Raw genomic sequence first — 18,727 nt, forward strand, 5'->3', positions numbered from 1 at the left:
ATCTGTGGTCCCTGCCCAAATGGCATCACGTGTTCCCGTCCATCTCACAGGACACAACTGCAAATTGTGCTCACGGCTTCGAACTCGCTAGCCTGGCTGTGGAACTGGAATGAAATGAGCCATTAGCAGACACGAACTCCGCGTCTGCTGTGGTCGAGGGGAGGAACCAGGAATCAGGCGGCAGGCACCTCATTCTCAAGGAGCTGATCCCTCAGGTTGGGGAGATGACACACAGACTTGACACACTTCACACGAAAATGAGTATAAGAGCAATAATGTCTTCCCCAAGAGATATCCGTAATTGGGGAAAGGAAATTGAAAGGTCAGGATAAAAAACTGAACAGAATCACTTGGGATATAGCCTTTGGAGCCCATGTTTACTTGAATGACTAATCAATCACCCGGAAGACAAGGTCTTCGACCGGTAATATATAGAGACTTTAACTGGTGATGGAAGGAAAACAGCCACTGGGGTTCTGATCTGCGGTCTGGGGAAAGCAACCCAGTTCCTCACAGCTGATCCAAACTGTTCTGGAAACGGGGATCCCCACTGTTCAGGAAAGACACTCGAATGAGAAGATCTACAATGCGCCAGGCCTTGTGCTAAGCATTAGGGATAGAGGCTAACGGGTCCCAAGTCTTACCTTCCATTTGGACATGAAATAATAGTATATATTATATTAATATAATAATAATAATAATAAAACCCAGTTTTTATCCCGAAATTATGATGCGATACGGTTAAGTGCACTACAACGGAATTTTATAGGAACTGCTTTGGCAGCCTGGTGGGGAACAGATCCTGGCTCCCCCACTTCCCCTAAATGACGCTAGACACACGACTCAATCACTCTCAAGCCTGTTCCTGCGGATACACCTGAGTACCCACTCCAGGTCTAACGCACAGTGACAGTTATTGTTCATCACTTTTATTTATTGTTAATCATTACTATGACACCTGGGCTATGTGAGCGAAGGTCAGTCCAGCAGGGAGGACAGGAGCCCCAAACAAGGCTCGAAGCACTCGTCAGGACGGAGTATTCCGGCAGGACACCGAGCGCTTCCCACTCCCCGGCATCGTGAGACCTCCCTGACCGCAAGCCCCGAGTCCCAGGGCGCAGGAGCCCACCCCGTGGCAGCCGGCGTCTCCACCCGCGATCCGGACAGCTGGGCGCGGTCAGGTCCCATAGGTCACTGCCCAGACCGCGGTGCCCGCCCGAGTCCGCCGTCCGCCCCGCACCTGGGCGGCGGTGGGATGCTCCCACCCGCCTCTCCCCGCGCCCAGGGATGCCGGGGCGCCCAGAGGGCCTCCCGCACAAATCACACAGAGACGAAAACCGCCGAACGTCCCTTCCTGGAGCGACCTGCCTTCTCGGAGGTCGACGTGGCAGGGTCTCGCCTTCGTCTCGCGGCCCGTCTGGACGCCAGGACTTCCATAGAAACCCGTGTCTCCCCGCCCCGGCCACGCCGGAGCGCTCTGCGCAGGCGCGGAAGGGGGGGGGTGGCCTACCGCTTCCGCGTCCGCCCGGCGTCCGCCGGGTGCTAGGGGCGGGGCCCGCGTGATGGCGTCACGGGGGCGGGGCCTCCGGCGCGGGAAGAGGCGGCGGGAGAATGGAGGTGGAGGAGAGCGGCTGTAGAGCGGGCGAGCGCGGGGCCCAGGACCCTGCCCCCGCCCCCAGCAAGGGCCCGGGCAGCGCCGGCCACTACGAGCTGCCGTGGTGAGGGCCCAGACCGTGAACGATGGGTGCTCTGGACGGGTGGGTGGGCGAGTTGGCGGGCCGTGGCCCCGGGGGACCCTCGGGGCGGGAGCTCGTTCTAGGGGGTCCTCAGCGGAGCAGGAGGCCCCTGGGGGGCATCGAGTAGATTCGAGTTTGGAGAGGGCGAGGGACGAGCGTCGGTGGCCACGCCTGGGCTCAGGAGTGGCCGGTCTGAACTCTGGAAGCGGGGTCTTGGCCGGAGCAGAGCTCATTGTGGTCATAGCTGACCCCCGAGACCACCACTCAGCGCCTGGAGCTGTGTCTGCGGCTGCTCCGACGGCGGGAAGCGTCCGATCGGTTCCGAACTCGGGGTTGTGTGCGGAAGGCGTATCCGGGGTCGCGGAGAGGAGCTGGTGACCTGGAAGGTGACCTGGAAAGTCACCTGCCGGGGGCACAGGTGTGGTGTGGACGATCCGCTCCGGTCCCACCGCCTCTGCGCGTGGGGATGGTTTACTCTCCGCCCTCCATGGGTGCCCACTCCTCCAGCCCACCCCTGTCCTGAGCAGATGCCTAAATGGGGCGCAGTGTAGCTTTCTAGAACATCTGTAGCAGCATTGCTCCGTCCCCCAGCCACTAGCCCCTCGAATCCACTGACAGCCCTAGAAATGTGGCTGGTCCCAGCTGAGATGGTCCCTGAGTGTACAAAACACAGCGGAGTTCCCGGACTTGGTATTAGAAAAATCTCATTCGTAATTGTTATGTTGATTCCATGTGGAAAATGTTGATCTTTCAAATAGATCAGGTTCAAAAAATTATTAGTAAAATTAACTTCCTCCTATTTTCTTTTTACCTTTTTTTTTTTAAAGATTTTATTTATTTATTTGACAGAAAGAGATCACAAGTAGGCAGAGAGGCAGGCAGAGAGAGAGAGGGGGAAGCAGGCTCCCTGCTGAGCAGAGAGCCCAATGTGGGGCTCGATCCCAGGACCCTGAGATCATGACCCAAGCCAAAGGCAGAGGCTTAACCCACTGAGCCACGCAGGCATCCCTCTTTTTACTTTTTTTTAAATTATTTTTGCTCATTTATTTGAGAGAGCATATGCGCATGTACGGGGTCTGAGGGGCTCGATCCCAGGACCCTGAGATGAAGACCTGAGCCGAAGGCAGACGCCTAACCCACTGAACCGCCCAGGCGCCCCTCTTTTTACTTTTTAATGGGGTCGCCAGCAGGTGCAAAATTACATATGTGGCTTGAGTTACATTTTTTTATGCGTGACACTACTTTAAATGCTTAGGATATCTCATTATACAAAACACAATCTGCTATCCTGAGCTTCCATTTGATAGGGAAAGAAGAAAGAACAAACCAGTAGATAATGGAGTATCTTTGATGATGACAGGTGGTGTGCAGTAAATGACTCTGGTGGTCAGGGAAGGCCTTTGATGAGATGATATTTGAGCAAAGACGGGAGCTCAGGGAGTGAGCCAAGCGGCATCGTGGAGAAAGCTTTCAGGCAGGGGGAGCCCTTGTGGAGGCCCTGAAGGACCAGCATGTTTGCCATGTCCACGGTCTAGCTCAAATTTCCCCTGATATTCCTAGGTGCTGATTCCACAGCCCCGGGTTTCTGGAACCTGGTTAGCACTGTAGGAGGATCGTCTCAGCTCTCCGTGCTTGCTGGTAGGGAAGGCCTTTAAAGCAAGAACCATGTCTCGCTCCTTTCTGTACTGTCCACATTGCCTCCCCCTAAGATCTCGAGCTCCTTATACAGTGCTCGGCACCTGGGAAGGACTGAGTATGAACAAGAAATGAATAGCAACAAGCACGCTCTATCTGCTGGTCTTGGAGGGGAGCTCTTTTTTCACCGCAGCACACAGCAGACAAGCTTTTTTGTGCGTAGCTGCTTCTGCAGCAGAACTCGGCCCATAGCCAGTGTAAGCTGAGGGTAAATCAGAGAGTGTCATAAAGGGCAGAGGAAGTGCTGATGGTCAGATTGTTACAAATCGGCTGCCACTTCTGTTCTCCGAGCTAAAGAAAGTCATTTGCTCATAACATGGCTTGCTTATTCATTTGAAGGAGAGAGGTATGGGGACTCCTGGGCGGCCCAGGGGATGGAGCATCCGACTCGTGGTTTCGGCTCAGGTCGTGAATCTCAGGGTCATGGGATCGAGCCCCGACTTGGGTTCTGAGCTCACTGGGGAGTCCGCTGAGTCTGCTTGAAGGGTCTCTCTCTCTCTGCCTATCCCCCTATTCGTGTGTGTGCACGTGAGAAGTATTGATCTGAGTAAGCCACTATCCCGTCCACTTCCCATAGCCTTGTAGGATCACAGGGCAGACCTGTGGTTACTGTCTAGCCAGCCCAGCTGGGCACCTGGCACCAGTCTGCAGAAACTGACAGGTAAGGGATAGGACGGGAGCTCGGCTGCACCCGGGTCTGTTGGATCGGATGGTGTCAGCGCCTCGTGTGCTGAGCTTCTGTTGTGATGGGCGACCATGCTGCGGCCCGGCGTCACGGCGCTCCAGATGGCCCGCTCTGGCCCCTCTCCAGCAACAACAGGTGTGTCTCCATGTCTCAGGTTTAAAGGCTTCGGTGTACAATTCTTACGCACTTAGCATTTCCATTGGCGCTTGGGTTACCTCTTTACGTTTAAAACCTGAAGCATTTACTGTGCTTAAATTGCACGTGTATAATTTTCCGACAGAGCCCTCGGGAAGGGCCTTTAGCGCCTTGCTCCTGAGCCCTGACGTGAAAATAGTCACATCTTTACGCGTTTTCTTTCTTTTATTTTTTCTTTATGCGTTTTCTTAAAAACAGGGTGGAAAAATACAGGCCAGTAAAGTTGAATGAAATTGTCGGGAATGAAGACACAGTGAGCAGGCTGGAGGTGAGTGGTTTTTTTTTTGGTTTGTTTTGTTTTTCCAGAGATGATCTTAGGTCGTATTATGTGGTTTTGACAAGCTCGAGGAAGGCATTTGGAGGAAGACGGCCAAGGTGGTGAGAAATGGGGCAGGCCACAAATGCAGAAGAATTGAGGGATTGCGATCTGGTCAGTTTGGAGAAGACCAGAAACCATGGTGGCTACCTTCACGTGTTTGAGGCGCCGGCTTCTCGGAGAGGGGTTCTCTGACCTATGGTTCTAGAGCCGCGATGGCAGACTTTTTCCATAAAGGCTGACTAGCAGGTATCCTAGGCTTTGCAAACCCTATAATGGCTTTGTCTAGTATTCTTAATTTTTTAAACAATCCTTTAAAATCATAAAATCAGGGGCACCTGGGTGGCTCAGGGGGTTAGAGCCTCTGCCTTCGGCTCGGGTCATGATCTCAGGGTCCTGGGATCAAACCCCACATCGGGCTCTCTGCTCAGCGGGGAGCCTGCTTCCTCCTCTCTCTGCTTGCCTCTCTGCCTGCTTGTGATCTCTGTCTGTCAAATAAATAAATAAAATCTTTAAAAAAAAATCATAAAATCATTCTTAGCTAGGGGGCTTATAAAAACAGGCCCTGGGGTGCCTGGGTGGCCCAATCCATTGAACATCTGACTCTTGATTTCGGCTGGGTCATGATCTCGAGGTCACGGGAAGTCTGCTTCGGATTCTGTCCCTTTCCCTCTGCCCTTCCCGCTGATGTTCCCTCTCTCTATCTCTCTAAAATAAATAAATCTTTTTTTTTTTTTTTTTAAAGATTTTATCCATTCGTTTGACACAGAGAGAGCGCACAAGCTGGGGGAGCGGCAGGCAGAGAGAGAGGGAGAAGCAGGCTCTCCTCAAAGCAGAGAGCCCGATGCGGGGCTCGATCCCAGCACCCTGGGATCCTGACCTGAGCCGAAGGCAGATGCCCAACCGTCTGAGCCATCCAGGTGCCCCTAAAATAAATAAATTAAAAAAAAAAAAAAAGATAAACAGGGCTCAGGCTGGATTACGCCCCCTTCCTGCCAACCCCCCTCCACCATAGTTTGCCAGCTCCCGCCTAGAGGGACTAAGTGACAGCATAGCCGACTTCAGGATGACAGGAACAGGAGTGAGCAGAAGTGTGCACCATAGGGCAAGCTTTGAAATCTCTCCCTAGAGCCCTTTGGGCGGAATCTAGAAGGCCAGCTACTGTGAGGCATCACGTAGATAGTCTCTGCAGGAAAGGGGACTTAGACTCTAACAGCTACCAAGGTATTTGTTTATTTTACAAATGAGTTCATTTTACAAATGTTTGCAGGCCAGATACGGTGCACGGTTCGGACCTGCTGATATAATGGTGAGCCTAATAGACAGGACCCCTGCTTGTGTGGGCCTTAGTCTCAAAGGGGTCAAAGTCCACAGGCCGTGTGGCGAGCACTCTGCCGGAGGCGAGGGGGGTGCTGTGGAAGCACATGGGGTGCAGGGCGTTAACCTGCTCCCAGTGTCTTAGTTCTCGTGGAAGAAGGGACGCAAAGCTAAGTAAATGGGAGTTAGCCAGACGCGGGGGGCAGGAGCAGAGGGAGGCAAGGCAAATGGGAATAGCATGTGCAAAGGCCCAGAGGTGAGACAGCTTAGCTTGTTGGGGGTGGGCTGATGCCATCTGATTGGAATATGGAGTAGGGCTTTCCAGACGTTAATGGGTGGATGAATTGCTTGGGGGCATCGTTAAAAATGCAGATCCTGACCCAGGGAGTGGGGCCGGGGTCTGCATTTCTTTTTATTTTTTATTTTTTTAAAGACTTTTTGTTTATATATTTAACAGAGAGGGACACAGCGAGAGAGAGAACACAAGCAGGGGAGTGGGAGAGGGAGAAGCAGGCTTCCCACGGAGCAGGGAGCCCGATGTGGGGCTCGATCCAGGACCCCGGGATCGTGACCTGAGCCAAAGGCAGATGCTTAACAACCGAGCCACTGAGGCGCCCTGAGAGTGTACATTTCTGACTCGCCCCCGGGGATGCCGATGTTGCCAGTTTGTGGAGCCCACAGAGGAACAGGGGCATGGAGTGTTTGTATTGGGGTGTGGGAATGAGCTGGTGAGGTGGGCAGGGCCTCCTGAGCCCTATATAAGAGTTGGGGCTCACAGGAGTCATCCGAGGGCTGCGTCAGGTGCAAATGTTTTGATAAATGGCATTCTAGAAAGTTGGCCACGGTCACAATAGAGAAAATGCATGGGTGTGGCACAGGATTAGCGGACCCGGAGACCAGTTAGTTAATGGTCAGTTAAAAACCATCCAGGTGAGAGGTAAATGGGAGAAGGAGATGGCAGTGGGGCTGAAAAGAAGGACGTGGAAACAGAGGAGAAGGAAGGGCCAAGCATCTGTGATTGAGGCGTTGTGTGCGCGGCCAGGGGAGCGCGGGAGGCCCAGTCAAGGATGACCGTGACCTCCAGGTTCCTGGCGTGGCCTAGGTAGGGTAGATGGCACTGAGGGCCCACGTGAGGAGAAGCACGGGTGTCCCCTGGGTATGACGGGCAGTGGGGAATTCGCTTCGGAATATGCAGAGCTGAGAGTTTCATGGGGCATCCATGTGGAGAACTCTGTGGCCGTGTCACCGTGCGGGCCCCTGGGGCTGGGGAGCCTTGGCACCACGGGTCTCCAGATTAACCGGTTCGGACACACCTTTGTTCTTCCAGGTCTTTGCAAGAGAAGGAAACGTGCCCAATATTATCATCGCTGTAAGTCCCCCGTCCTGGCCCTGTTAAAGGTCTTGGAGTCTCACTTTCTCCCCAAGAGCTTCAGTGCACAGAGCTCCCTTGTCCCAGGGGCCCACGGTCACCAGAGCCCTTGCCAGTCCCCTTGGCAGAGGGAAGCATTCGCCCCACTTGGTCGGGGGGTCCTGTGGGTGGGAGGCTGTGTTGATTTGATGTGTGCGGGGTGTGTGTGGGGGGGTGTTGGGGAGAAGTTCGAAGGGGAGGTGAGCGCAAACGGCGGGGGACAAGAGCTCAGGAGCAAAGGCAAGTTCGTGCTGTCAGCCTCGAGCCCTTGCGGTCTCCTCCCCAGGGCCCCCCAGGAACCGGCAAGACTACAAGCATCCTGTGTTTGGCACGCGCCCTGCTGGGCCCGGCATTCAAGGATGCTGTTTTGGAGCTCAACGCCTCCAATGACAGGTACACCTGGGAGTTTGGACCGCGTGACGGGTGGCGAGTGTTTGACGTTTGAGCTGTCATAGAAACCGCCTTTTTGCAGGTCTGTGTTGTACTTGGGGTTTGTCTCGCCAGCTTTGTGTTTTCCTTTGATCCTTCCCCGTGAACGAGAACGGGCGTCACTTGCCTGTCCACGTAGCATCGTAAGCACTGACTTAATGGCTTCCTTTTTTTATTTTATTTTTTTAAGATTTTATTTATTTATTTGACAGAGAGATCACAAGTAGGCAGAGAGGCAGGCAGAGAGAGAGGAGGAAGCAGGCTCCCCGCCAAGCAGAGAGCCCGATGCAGGGCTCGATCTCAGGACCCTGAGATCATGACCTGAGCAAAGGCAGAGGCTTAACCCACTGAGTCACCCAGGCACCCCTCAAACAAGCATCTTTAAAGATAAGCGAATACTGTCACATGACCTGTTAGCAAAACAGGATGGTCCACGTTCTGGTCAGAAGATATTAGGGAATGAAGTCCTCCCTGTTGAGTGACCGGTCGGCTGAAAATATATTTATTTTTTGTCCGTAGATCTATGTTGTTCACTCCTTGATGCTAAAGTTTGAGGAAATTCACCCACGATTTTGGCATCAGAGGACCCCATGCTCTGAGATGGTGTGACTGTGGTCGGTTTCACGGCCCGAAATGCTGCCCTTCGCCTCTCTGTGGCCATTTTCTGATTGGTCTAATAATATGGAATGTTCCCTGTCATTTGTTTTCATCTTTTGTGAGTGGAAAATGAAAAAGTTTTGAACTTTCAGCTGCGGTCCGAGAATGCTTTAAAAAACAAAGATGGTGTATTTGAACTTCTTTTGTAGCTTCTAGAGAGTGCACTGCCCTTAGCAACGCAAAACATCGGAGGATGGGGCGGGCCAGGGGGACAGTTTTCCCTCCTACCGCAGCATCCTAGGCAAGTGCGACAGTCTTGCGTTTTCGTAAGACTTTACTCTTTTTTTTTGGTTGTTTTTAGCGTAGTTGGGAATGATAAGGAACAAGGAAACAGTCACTCGGATGATGACATTGCCATTTTCTTTTCAAAACACAGGAAGAATAAGGTCATAGAGACCTCATGACGTATCTCAGATTATCAAACGGTCCGGGGAACTCGCAGGGTAATTGCAAGAGAAAATGCCTCTCTTGCTACCAAAAGGAATAAGTGAATTTGATCTTCGTTTTGTTGGAGGACCTCCAAGAAGGAAAAAAAGTAGTGAAACGTTAATCCTGATACACAGAACTGCCCCGAAAACTTACAAATTACACTTGTGTGCGTGGTGGTGTGTTCTGGGGTTTAGAAGCCCCCTGAGGGTACGTGGGTCTCTCTGGGAAGGCGACAGGACAGCGAGGCCTTGTTGTTTCAGGGGCATCGATGTGGTGAGGAACAAAATCAAAATGTTTGCCCAGCAGAAGGTCACGCTTCCCAAAGGGCGGCACAAGATCATCATCTTGGACGAGGCAGACAGGTAGGGACTGCTTTGCCAAGTGCACAGTGACCTCGATTCCTCGTCTCTTATCAGGCTTTAATTAAAGCGGGTGGAGAGCTGTCTCCCCTCTGCCCGACCGTGGCAGACCGGCTTATCACATCTTCCAAAAGCAATTTAACAGGGACCTGACACCTTATCTTCATTAAGCTACTTAGGAACATTCGTGGAAGACCGTGTCAATGAATGGGTTCATTCCAGCTTCCCGGGAATGATTTAAATGATATCTCTGTCTATCATGGTCAGTACACATGACATCAAATTTACCATTTTAACCACTTCAAAGAAAAAAAAAAGATTTTAGTATTAGGGAGGGAGGGAAGGAGGGAGCACGAGTGTGGGGAGGGGCAGAGCAAGAGGGAGAAGCAGACCCCCCACTGAGCAGGGAACCCCACGGAGGCAGGGCTTGATCCCAGGACCCCAGGACCATGACCTGGACTTGAGGGTGCCCAGGCTCTCTAGGGAGGGCTTTGTGTCCAGCGGGCCCTGGGCCCTGGTTGCATACTACCCGCTTGCGTTTTTCTTCTCAGCATGACTGATGGAGCCCAGCAAGCCTTGAGGAGGACCATGGAAATCTACTCCAAAACGACTCGCTTTGCTCTCGCCTGTAATGCTTCCGATAAAATCATAGGTGAGGGTCAGCTCTGGGTGGCTTGGCCTCCACCCGGGGTGCTCGTGTTGGCTCTTTAGCCGCAGAAGGGTAGGGCGTTTTGGGTTGCCTACCACGGGCCGAGCACTGCAGAATCAACTTTTTCATTTGATCTTACATAATTCTATGTGAAGGTCTTCTTAACTCCACATTCGAGAGGAGAAAACTGGAGCTCAGAGAGGTTGAGTAGTTTGGCCAAAGTCACACAGCATGCAGGAGAGCCGGGACTGGAGCCCCGGGTCTGTCGGGCTCTGGCACCATCATGGGCACACGTGACATTTCGCTGGCCTGGGTACAGTGTCACGGTCACTGCCTTGCCCCAGGCGCTCTCCTGTACTTCCTGTGCACTGGGAGCTTGGCACACACTCAGTCCACACCTGCCGCTTTGTCGTCACCGGGGACTGCCTCCCCTGTGCAGGCTCGCCCGGCAGTCCGCTCTGACCTCGGGCCTGGCCCTCCCTCCCCCGAAGTCTGTCTGCTTCCTCACCCCTTTGCCCCCCGCCCATCTCAGCTTCCTGCCCGGGGCACTTTCTTCCCTTTGCGATACCCACAGCGGCCTCTGTCCCACTTTGGTTCTCTCTCCCCATTTCTTCCCCCTCTCTTGCATCACGTCCGCCCCGCTGACCTCCAGCCTGTGTGAGCACAGCCCCCGGACTTGCCCTTCTGCGCCCAGGCCACGGCTCGCAGCCGCAGACCAGCGTGTGGCCGGCCATGCTGCACCTCGAGGTCCTGGTTCCCAGCCGTGGCGGGCCTGCCGTGGCACCAGGAACCCTTCTCGTCCTTCCACCCGTCCCAGATGCTCACAACTTCTTCATTGACCCGTTCAGCATCGCTGACGCTTGTTCTACACGGCGCTGGGGGCGAACATGGGCCGTTGAGTGAGAATGTTCTCGATCTTCAAGATCACCAGTGTAGTGACACACGTGTGAGGGCAGGAGTGGTTTCCTGCCTGGAGACCCCCCTCCCCAGGTGCCTTTCGCACGGGCTGCGCATGCACGCGTACGTTCGGTGGTTTGACACCGTGGTCGTGCGCAGAGCGTGCCGGCCCTCCCTTGTCAGTTTGTCTGACCCGCGCAGCATCCCGGCCTTTTTTTTTTGTTGTTGTTTTTTGTTTTTTTGTTTTAATGTCTAAAGAGCTGCAACAGCCACGTAAATGAAATCACAAAAAAATATTTCTTAGTGTTAGAGGAAATAGCTCAAGATCGAATCGCTACAGTTGATTTTTATTTTCTTTTTTGAAAGATTTTATTTTTGACTCCTCTCCACACCCGGTGGGGCTCAAAGTCACAGCCCTGAGATCGAGGGCCATAGGCCCGACTGACCGAGCCAGCCTGGTGCCCTGCCCCAGAGGTGATTTTTACACTCTTTGTCATGGACCCTTAGTGGGGGTCCTGGACTCATGCCAGCGACAAGAGAGACACCCGCGCTCTGAGGGAGCCCAGGCCGCCTTATTCTGACGCAGATTTAAATTCTGGGGGCCCTGGAGCGCCTGGCTGGCTCGGTTGGAGGAGCAGGTGACTCGTGATCTCGGCGTTGTGAGTTCGAGTCCCGCACTGGGGGTGGGGACTACTTAAAAATAATAAATTCCGCGAACTCAGCTTTCAGTGTTGCGCACAAGAGAGAAATCTAAGGGAAAATTTTAGTGTAGCTGGAATATTAATTGCTTTTAATTATGAACCTCTTATCGATGCTGATAAGCCAAATACATAATTAAGATTCTGTGGTAGAGTTTCCTGATTTCGGATACACTGAAATGGACTGACTCGTAGGACTCCCACGTTTCCTTAATGCACATAAATGTACAGGAGTGCATTCCTTGGAAGTGTGCGTGTGCACTGGGGATGGGACACAGGCCAGATGGGGGCCTGGAGACTATGGAGAAGCTGTTGTCCCAGTCTAAAGCGAGGGGCAGGGTGGCGTCCAGAATCCCGGACCCACCTCTCTAGTGGCTATCTGTCCTGGCTGTGGTCAGAGTCTCCTGGGGAGCCTTAGAGAAACCATGCCCATGTCCCTGCTCACCCTGGACAGGCGGGTGGGGACACTAAGCTCACACTCACACAGTGACCAGAAACCCCACACTGACTCAACCGCCCGCAGTGGCTCCTGGGTGTCTTGATCCCAGAGGGTCTTTTCCCCTTCTAGAAGCCGAGGCTAGCCAAAGCCATCCAAGGCCATCCAGGGCAGTGCAGGGGAGGCTCGCTGGTTGATGCTTTGAGCCAGCGGAGAGCCGTGGCCGGGGAGGGAGCGTTGGTGCCACTGTGGCTGGTGCGTGTCCCAAGCAGGGGCTTCCTAGCATGAGGGGGTGTCCAGGCGGGAGTCCTGGGGCTGTCGGGGATGCGCCAGCCTCTGCTGTGAGCCTGACCCTCCTGTCCTGGTCAGAGCCCATCCAGTCCCGCTGCGCTGTCCTCCGATACACAAAGCTGAGCGACGCCCAGGTCCTCGCCCGGCTGCTGGCGGTGCTGGAGCAGGAGAAGGTCCCCTACACCGACGACGGCCTGGAAGCTGTCATCTTCACGGCGCAGGGAGACATGAGGCAGGTGCGTGCCGTTGAGGCCCCTTGGCCACCTACCTCCGGGGCTGCGTGTGCCTTGTTCTGGGGGGGCCGTTGTGCAGAGACCTGGATCCCGCTCCCTGGGGCAGACCTGGGAGGAGGGTGCTCTGGTCGGACCCCGGTGTTGGGGGGGTGACGATGGTCAGGACTGAAAATCGCCTTCCACGTGTGCTTGTGTCTTCCACAGGCGCTGAACAACGTGCAGTCGACCTTCTCAGGATTCGGCTTTATTAACAGCGAGAATGTGTTCAAGGTACTGGAGCCCGCGGGGCCCCTGGGGATTCTGCAGAGCCGGTTGGCAGCGGCAAGTGGGCGCCCTGTGGCGGTGCTGGGGCCCCTCCGTGCGCCCTGCCGATCGGAGGGTCTCGGGAGCGCCCCGCATGTGGGGAAGTGGAAGTGCTGGTGCACCCCAAGGGCCCTCACGCCACCCCACGCCCAGGGGTTCTCAGATCTGGGAGCAGAGTGGGGGCAGAGGACACAGGCTCCCCGCTGCCCCAGGGATCGTCCCACTGCTGGAAGGTGGGAGGGGCCACCGAGCCCTGCTGCCCGCCTCCCACGCTTACCAAGCTGAAGGACAGAGACTCCCACTCTCTGGCTGGCCAAGGTTTTTGTCCTGGGAATGCTTTTGAAAACCACTGACCCATCCTGACAACCTGCCTGTCTTACACTTTCCCCCTTACTTGGGGGTAAAACCCAGGTGGGGCTGTCCATGCGTTCAGACCATGGCTATTCTTAGCAAGTTTGTGGGCAAAGAAAGCTGCTTGGGAAGCCTGGTTCGCCCCTGGTGGTGACTGTTTTCAGGGACGCTCTGGGACACTCTAGTCTCCAATCCTTCAGGCTCTGGGCGTCCTGGCGCAGACCTTCAGGGCTCTGGAAAGCATGATTTCTGGGGGGAGTTAACTGAGCTGAGAGGTTCTAGGGTGCGTGGGGCTAGGGGAGAAAGCAGAGGGTTTCCTTTAGAAGTTGTAGATAGAGGGTGGGGCGCCAACTCTTGATCTCGGGGTTGTGATTTCGAGCCCAGCGTTGGGCATGGAGATGACTTTAAAAACTTAAAAACGTGGGTTTTTTTGTTTTATTTAAATTCAGTTAGCCAACACAGTCCAGGGTTAAGTTCAGATGTCTCCTTCAGTGATTCCTCAGCTGCGTAAAGAAGAAGTTTTAAATGTGGGTCCCGAGGTGGAGGGTGGGGGAGGGGCCAGCCCCAGGCTCAGGGACACCTGCACCACCGCCCCCAGGCCCGTCTTCACGCTGACATGCTGAGGTGGGGGACCCTGTCCCAGGAAAGCCTGTTTCCATTCCAGGCGGGAGGCTGGTCCCAGTTCTTAAATAGTTTATGAGTGGTTCTGGGCGAGCGGTCCTCCGAGGGACCTAAGGTGTGTGTGACTGATCGATGGCTTTTCATGTGACAAGAGGTTCCTGTCCGCCCCGTGTTCACCCCCCACCCCCCGGTGCTTGGGCCGTCTGTAATGATGGGCTCAGAACTTCCTGCCCAGCGAGGAAGGCTGACACCATCCTCCGGTGACTCGCTCGGTCGTGACGGGGCCTTCTGGGGTCCTGTTGGCCAGAGAAGGCGATGACACACGCTGGTGTGTGTCCGGGCTCCCCCTCAGCCCCCGACCGGCCTTTCTCTCCGGTTTGCCCAGGTCTGCGACGAGCCCCACCCCTTGCTGGTGAAGGAGATGATCCAGCACTGTGTGAACGCGGACATCGACGAGGCCTACAAGGTGGGCGTCCCTCCTCCTTCCCTGACTTGGGAGGTGCGGGGACTTTGCTCCCACGCGTCGCTCCCCTCGGTTCTTAGAGTGAGACGAGGAGTTGGGTGCACCCCACAGGAGGAGGCGGATTCTGGGAGGCTGGATTCCTTGCTCTAAATCACTGTTGACAGGCATTCAACCCGCAGTTCGGAGCCCCGTCTTTGTCCTATAATTATATGCTCCACAGGGGAACGTTGTCCCCTCAAGACCTGAGGAGAGACCAGCCCAACTCCTTACATTTCCGTGATGCCGCCCGCGTCGGCCGAGGGAGACTTGGCCCTCTGTCCCCCCGAGGGACAAGGAATGGCGTTCTGGGACCCAGTGGTCCCTGGTCATCCAGGAGAAGCAGGACCCAGGGCTTCCGGCCTCATGCGGAGCCTGGTCCCGTGTGCGGATTCTGGGGGGTATCGTCACAGTTCAGGTGACCCTCAGGTCCCCAAGGGTGGCAGTGGTACAATTTAAGGCCACTGGTCCCATCCTAGCGGGTTTCCCTCCCCTTGCTCCCACCAAACTAGGCCAGAAGTGGGCTGGGTTTAGGGCAGGGCCAGATGTCATTCGAAACCAAGGGGTGAAAAAAAAATAGAAAATAAAAAAATAAGTAAACACCAAAGGGCGAGGTGGGGAGACTGAGGCAGAGACCCAGGCACACAACCCAGAGGCAGCCTTCAGATTTAGGGACCCAGAGCTTCCGTGCCCCCTGCATCCACCCCAAGATGCCACAGCAAAGGCGAGACAAGGGACCCCAGACCCCGTCCCACCAGACCCAGTCGCCTGAGTGGGCTGAGGGGGGCTGGAACCCCGGGCCTGGACGCCGACAGGCCAGGAGGCCAGGACCCTGCTCCCGTGGAGACCTGGTGGAGGCTCGGCCTGCAGGGGGCGCACTTGAGCCCAGCCCTTAGGGAGCACCAGGCAGGCAGATGCTGCTTCCGCTTCCCCTCCGGTGCTCACTGGCGTGGTTCATGTCACTTTTTAGGACCCGAAAATAGAGCCACGACGTGGGTGTCATAGGAGACCATGCAAAGCATTTTTACTTTTATTCATGAGACAGAGACGGAGGGCATGAGCGGGCAGGGGGAGGAGTGGAGGGAGAGCAGCAGGCAGACTGCGCTGAGCTCAGAGCCCGCTGCGGGGCTTGATCTCAGAACCCTGAGAACATGATCTGAGCGAAACCAAGAGTCATTTGCTTAACCCGACTGAGCCCCCAGGCGCCCCGACCCTGGAATACTTTTTTTTTTTTTTTTTTTAAGATTTTATTTATTTGACAGAGATCACAAGCAGGCAGAGGCAGAGATAGAGGAGGAAGCAGGCTCCCCGCTGAGCAGAGCCCGATGCGGGACTCGATCCCAGAACCCTGAGATCATGACCTGAGCTGAAGGCAGAGGCTTAACCCACTGAGCCACCCAGGCTCCCCTCACATGTGCCTCTTAATCTCGGGATCCCCCACATTGGGCATGGAGCCCACTGTAAAAAATAAATAATAATAGTAAAAAAATAAAAAAACATTTGCAATAGAATCTCTGCCTGTTGGGAAACTCCAGTGATCCCCAGGCGGGCTGAAGGCCGTGGCCCCCCGGTGGCTCTGCTGGATCCTGGGTCGCCGAGGATGATCTGTCCACTCCCTGCTGTGTGACGGGCCCAAGACTCGTCCCCTCGCTCCCCCCCAGTACCCTTGTCACCCAACGTTTCTTCCTCTGTCTAGATTCTCGCTCACCTGTGGCATCTCGGCTACTCTCCGGAAGACATCATTGGCAACATTTTTCGAGTGTGTAAAACCTTCCAGATGGCGGAGTACTTGAAACTGGAGTTCATCAAGGTCGGTGAGAGTCTCGCAGTGGCTCTCCTGGGGAACGGGGCCACGCTGCGGTGTCTTGGTTTGGCTCCCGGGGCCTGGCCCCTGGGCTCAGTGAGTGTCCCAAGGCCGGGTGGTCCTGGGGCTGGGAGCCGGTTTAAGCCTGTTCTGCTGGTCAGCAGCCTGGGGTGCCCTCTGCATCCAAGATTTGTTTGTTGACTCTTAAGGTCGGGTTAATTGAGGTATAATTGACATAAAGTACAACGGAGCCTCTCAGGTACCTTCTGTTGACAAAAGTGTTCGGTCTCCTAAAGGCCACAGCCAAGGTCGGACCGGTTCTATGATTCCCCACCTCCCAAATACATGTGCCCCTTTGTAGCCAGTCAGCTCCCCAAGCAGCCAGAAACCACCGCTCTGTTTTCTCCCTGGCGGGACAGAATTTTCCAGAATGTCCCATGGAAATGACCATGGAATCAAGTAGAAGGTAGCCTTTTGAGTCTGCTTAGCTTAATGCATTTCGGGTTTGTTCATGGTGTTGTGTCTGTCGGCGGGTTGCTCCTTCTCACTGCCGAGAGGCGAACCACGGTTTGTGTGTTCACTGCTCGAAGGACACCGGCGGGTCCGGGTGTGGGTGACCGTCAGTAAGGCCACTGTAAATATTTGCATATGCAAATCTGTGTGAATGTGAACATACGTTTTTCTTTTTCTCAGGCAACTTCCCAGGAGGTGGGATGGCTTATTCTAATGGTCAGGGTGTGTTTCACTTTCTAAGAAACTGGGAAACCGATTTCTGAAGCGGCTATAGCTTGTGCATTTCTCCCAGCCAGGGGCGAGCGAGCGTTCCAGATGCCCCGCAGCCTAGCCAGCACTGGCAGTGTTCGGTTGATTTTTTTTTTTTTTTTTTAAGATTTTTTTTGTTTTTTTTTAGAGAGAGTACGGGGGGGGGGGGGGGGGGTTGTAGTGGGAGAGGGAGAGAGAGAGTGAGTCTCAGGCAGACCCTGCGCCAAGCATGGAGCGTGACGCAGGGCTCAATCTCATGATCTTGAGACCATGGCTTGAGCCAAAATCAAGAGTCAGACACAACTGACGGGAGCCCCGCAGGCGCCCCTCGTCCTGGCTTTAAGGTGTGTTTCCAGCGGTTAACAGCACGTGATTTGCCCTCCGTTCCCTTTAATGAAGCATCTCTTCAAATCCACCGAGTTCTTAGTTGGGTCATTTTCTTCTTAGTGAGTTTTGAGACCTATTTCTATATCCTGGCTTCAAGTCCTTTATCAGACGTGTGTTTTCTAAGGATTTTAAAATTTTCTTCAAGCCTGGCTTTTTGGTTTTGTTTTTGTTTTTTTTCTTAACCGTCCCTGGCAGGGAAATACCCACATCCTTTTAGAAAAAAATAAACTGAATTTTAGACAAAACCCATGACAACCCAGAGTTCATTTTCCAGCTGAAATTTGAGTTCGCTGTATCAGTTTTAAGGAAACTACTAGTTCAAATGAAAAAACCTTTTACTCCCTCACTTACCAGCCAGCTTGACGTGTGCTTTGTTTTTCAGGAAATCGGATACACGCATATGAAGATAGCAGAAGGCGTGAACTCTCTCCTGCAGATGGCAGGGCTCCTGGCCAGGCTGTGTCAGAAGACAATGGCCCCGGTGGCCAGTTAGGGCAAGAGAACTCGTTGCTCGGGATGATGAGGGTCCTGAGAATCCTCATCGGCGAGAGACAGGAGTCAGTGCCTACCCATCTGGAAAGAAGGCTGCCCTCGACCGTGGCCTTCACTCCACGTCCATGAGTGTCTGCAGTCAGCCTCCGACTCACAAACGTGGTGACAGGGTGACAGGGGCCCAGAGAACCTCAGGGCTTGGCACCCGACCTGGGCTTATGTGGCATCTTCGTTAATAAAAATGCTGTATGGTTTTGTCGGCGCTAAGGTGGCGTCGCCAGGCCACAAGGAAAACCGGCATCCCGTCTCTGAGTGTCCCCAGCGTCTGGCAAGTGGAACAGGTGATGGAGAGACTAAGCTGGTGACACTTATCTCAGTGCTTCTAGAAGCCTAGAGGACAGTTCTATGGGGTATGGGATGGAGACGGACGTCCCAGAACAGCCTGGGACAGTGAGGCCTTCAGAGAGGACCGGCAGGGGTCACCGGGGACAGTGGTGTGACACCTGCCCACTGGCCTTCTCTGTTCCCCAGTAAATTTTCTATTACCTTGTATGATTGTTTCTCCCCCACGAGGTACAATTTTTTCCCCGTTTTTTAAATTACAAAAAAATGCTGGTGTACATAAAAGTAGAAAGAAAAAAGGGGGCGCCAGGGTAGTTCAGTCAGGTGTGTCCGACTCTTGCCTTCGGCTCAGGTCATGATCTCAGGGTCCTGGATCGAGCCCCACGTTGGGCTCCTTGCTCCGTGGGGAGCCTGCTTCTGCCCTTCCCTCTGCCCCTCCCCCTGCTCATGCTCCCCCACTCTCTCCCTTGCTCTCAAATACATAAAAATTTTTTTTAGGAAAAGGTGGTGGGGAAGAATTAAGGTCCTCAAAAATGGCAAAGTAAGGTTTTAAAAAACATTTAAGACATTTCCCAATCTTACCCTTATCTGGAGGCTCGTGATCCCTGTGAGTTTGCAGGGGAGGGCCAGGGCCCAGAGGCGCGTGTCTGTGCCGCACACCCCGTAACCGTGGAGGTCGGACTCCTCCCCGCCCAGACCCCCTTCCGTAGCCCCACTGTACCCCTTGCGTCTCTGA

General features: G+C 54.3%; 1 protein-coding gene across 1 annotated transcript; it reads left to right on the top strand.

Moving 5' to 3' along the window:
- The first annotated feature begins 1,583 nt into the window (after nucleotides 1-1,583).
- Nucleotides 1,584-17,947, top strand: RFC2 (replication factor C subunit 2). The gene is made up of 11 exons (XM_032872415.1): nucleotides 1,584-1,718; nucleotides 4,510-4,579; nucleotides 7,272-7,313; nucleotides 7,639-7,745; nucleotides 9,128-9,229; nucleotides 9,778-9,878; nucleotides 12,276-12,433; nucleotides 12,635-12,700; nucleotides 14,091-14,171; nucleotides 15,901-16,014; nucleotides 17,540-17,947. Exons 1-11 carry the CDS (start codon nucleotides 1,612-1,614, stop codon nucleotides 17,648-17,650), a joined length of 1,059 nt encoding a protein of 352 aa, XP_032728306.1. The 5' UTR covers nucleotides 1,584-1,611; the 3' UTR covers nucleotides 17,651-17,947.
- The last annotated feature ends 780 nt before the right edge of the window (nucleotides 17,948-18,727 follow it).

Source organism: Lontra canadensis, unplaced genomic scaffold (assembly GCF_010015895.1).
Source record: "Lontra canadensis isolate GAN:19392208 unplaced genomic scaffold, GSC_riverotter_1.0 scaffold45, whole genome shotgun sequence".
Lineage (NCBI taxonomy): Eukaryota > Metazoa > Chordata > Mammalia > Carnivora > Mustelidae > Lontra > Lontra canadensis.

Coding starts and splice junctions, on each gene's coding strand:
- RFC2 (XM_032872415.1), top strand. CDS start 1,612: ATGGAGGTGGAGGAGAGCGGCTGTAGAGCGGGCGAGCGCGGGGCCCAG. Junction 1,719..4,509: donor GGCCACTACGAGCTGCCGTG/GTGAGGGCCCAG, acceptor TCTTAAAAACAG/GGTGGAAAAATACAGGCCAG. Junction 7,746..9,127: donor CTCAACGCCTCCAATGACAG/GTACACCTGGGA, acceptor TTGTTGTTTCAG/GGGCATCGATGTGGTGAGGA.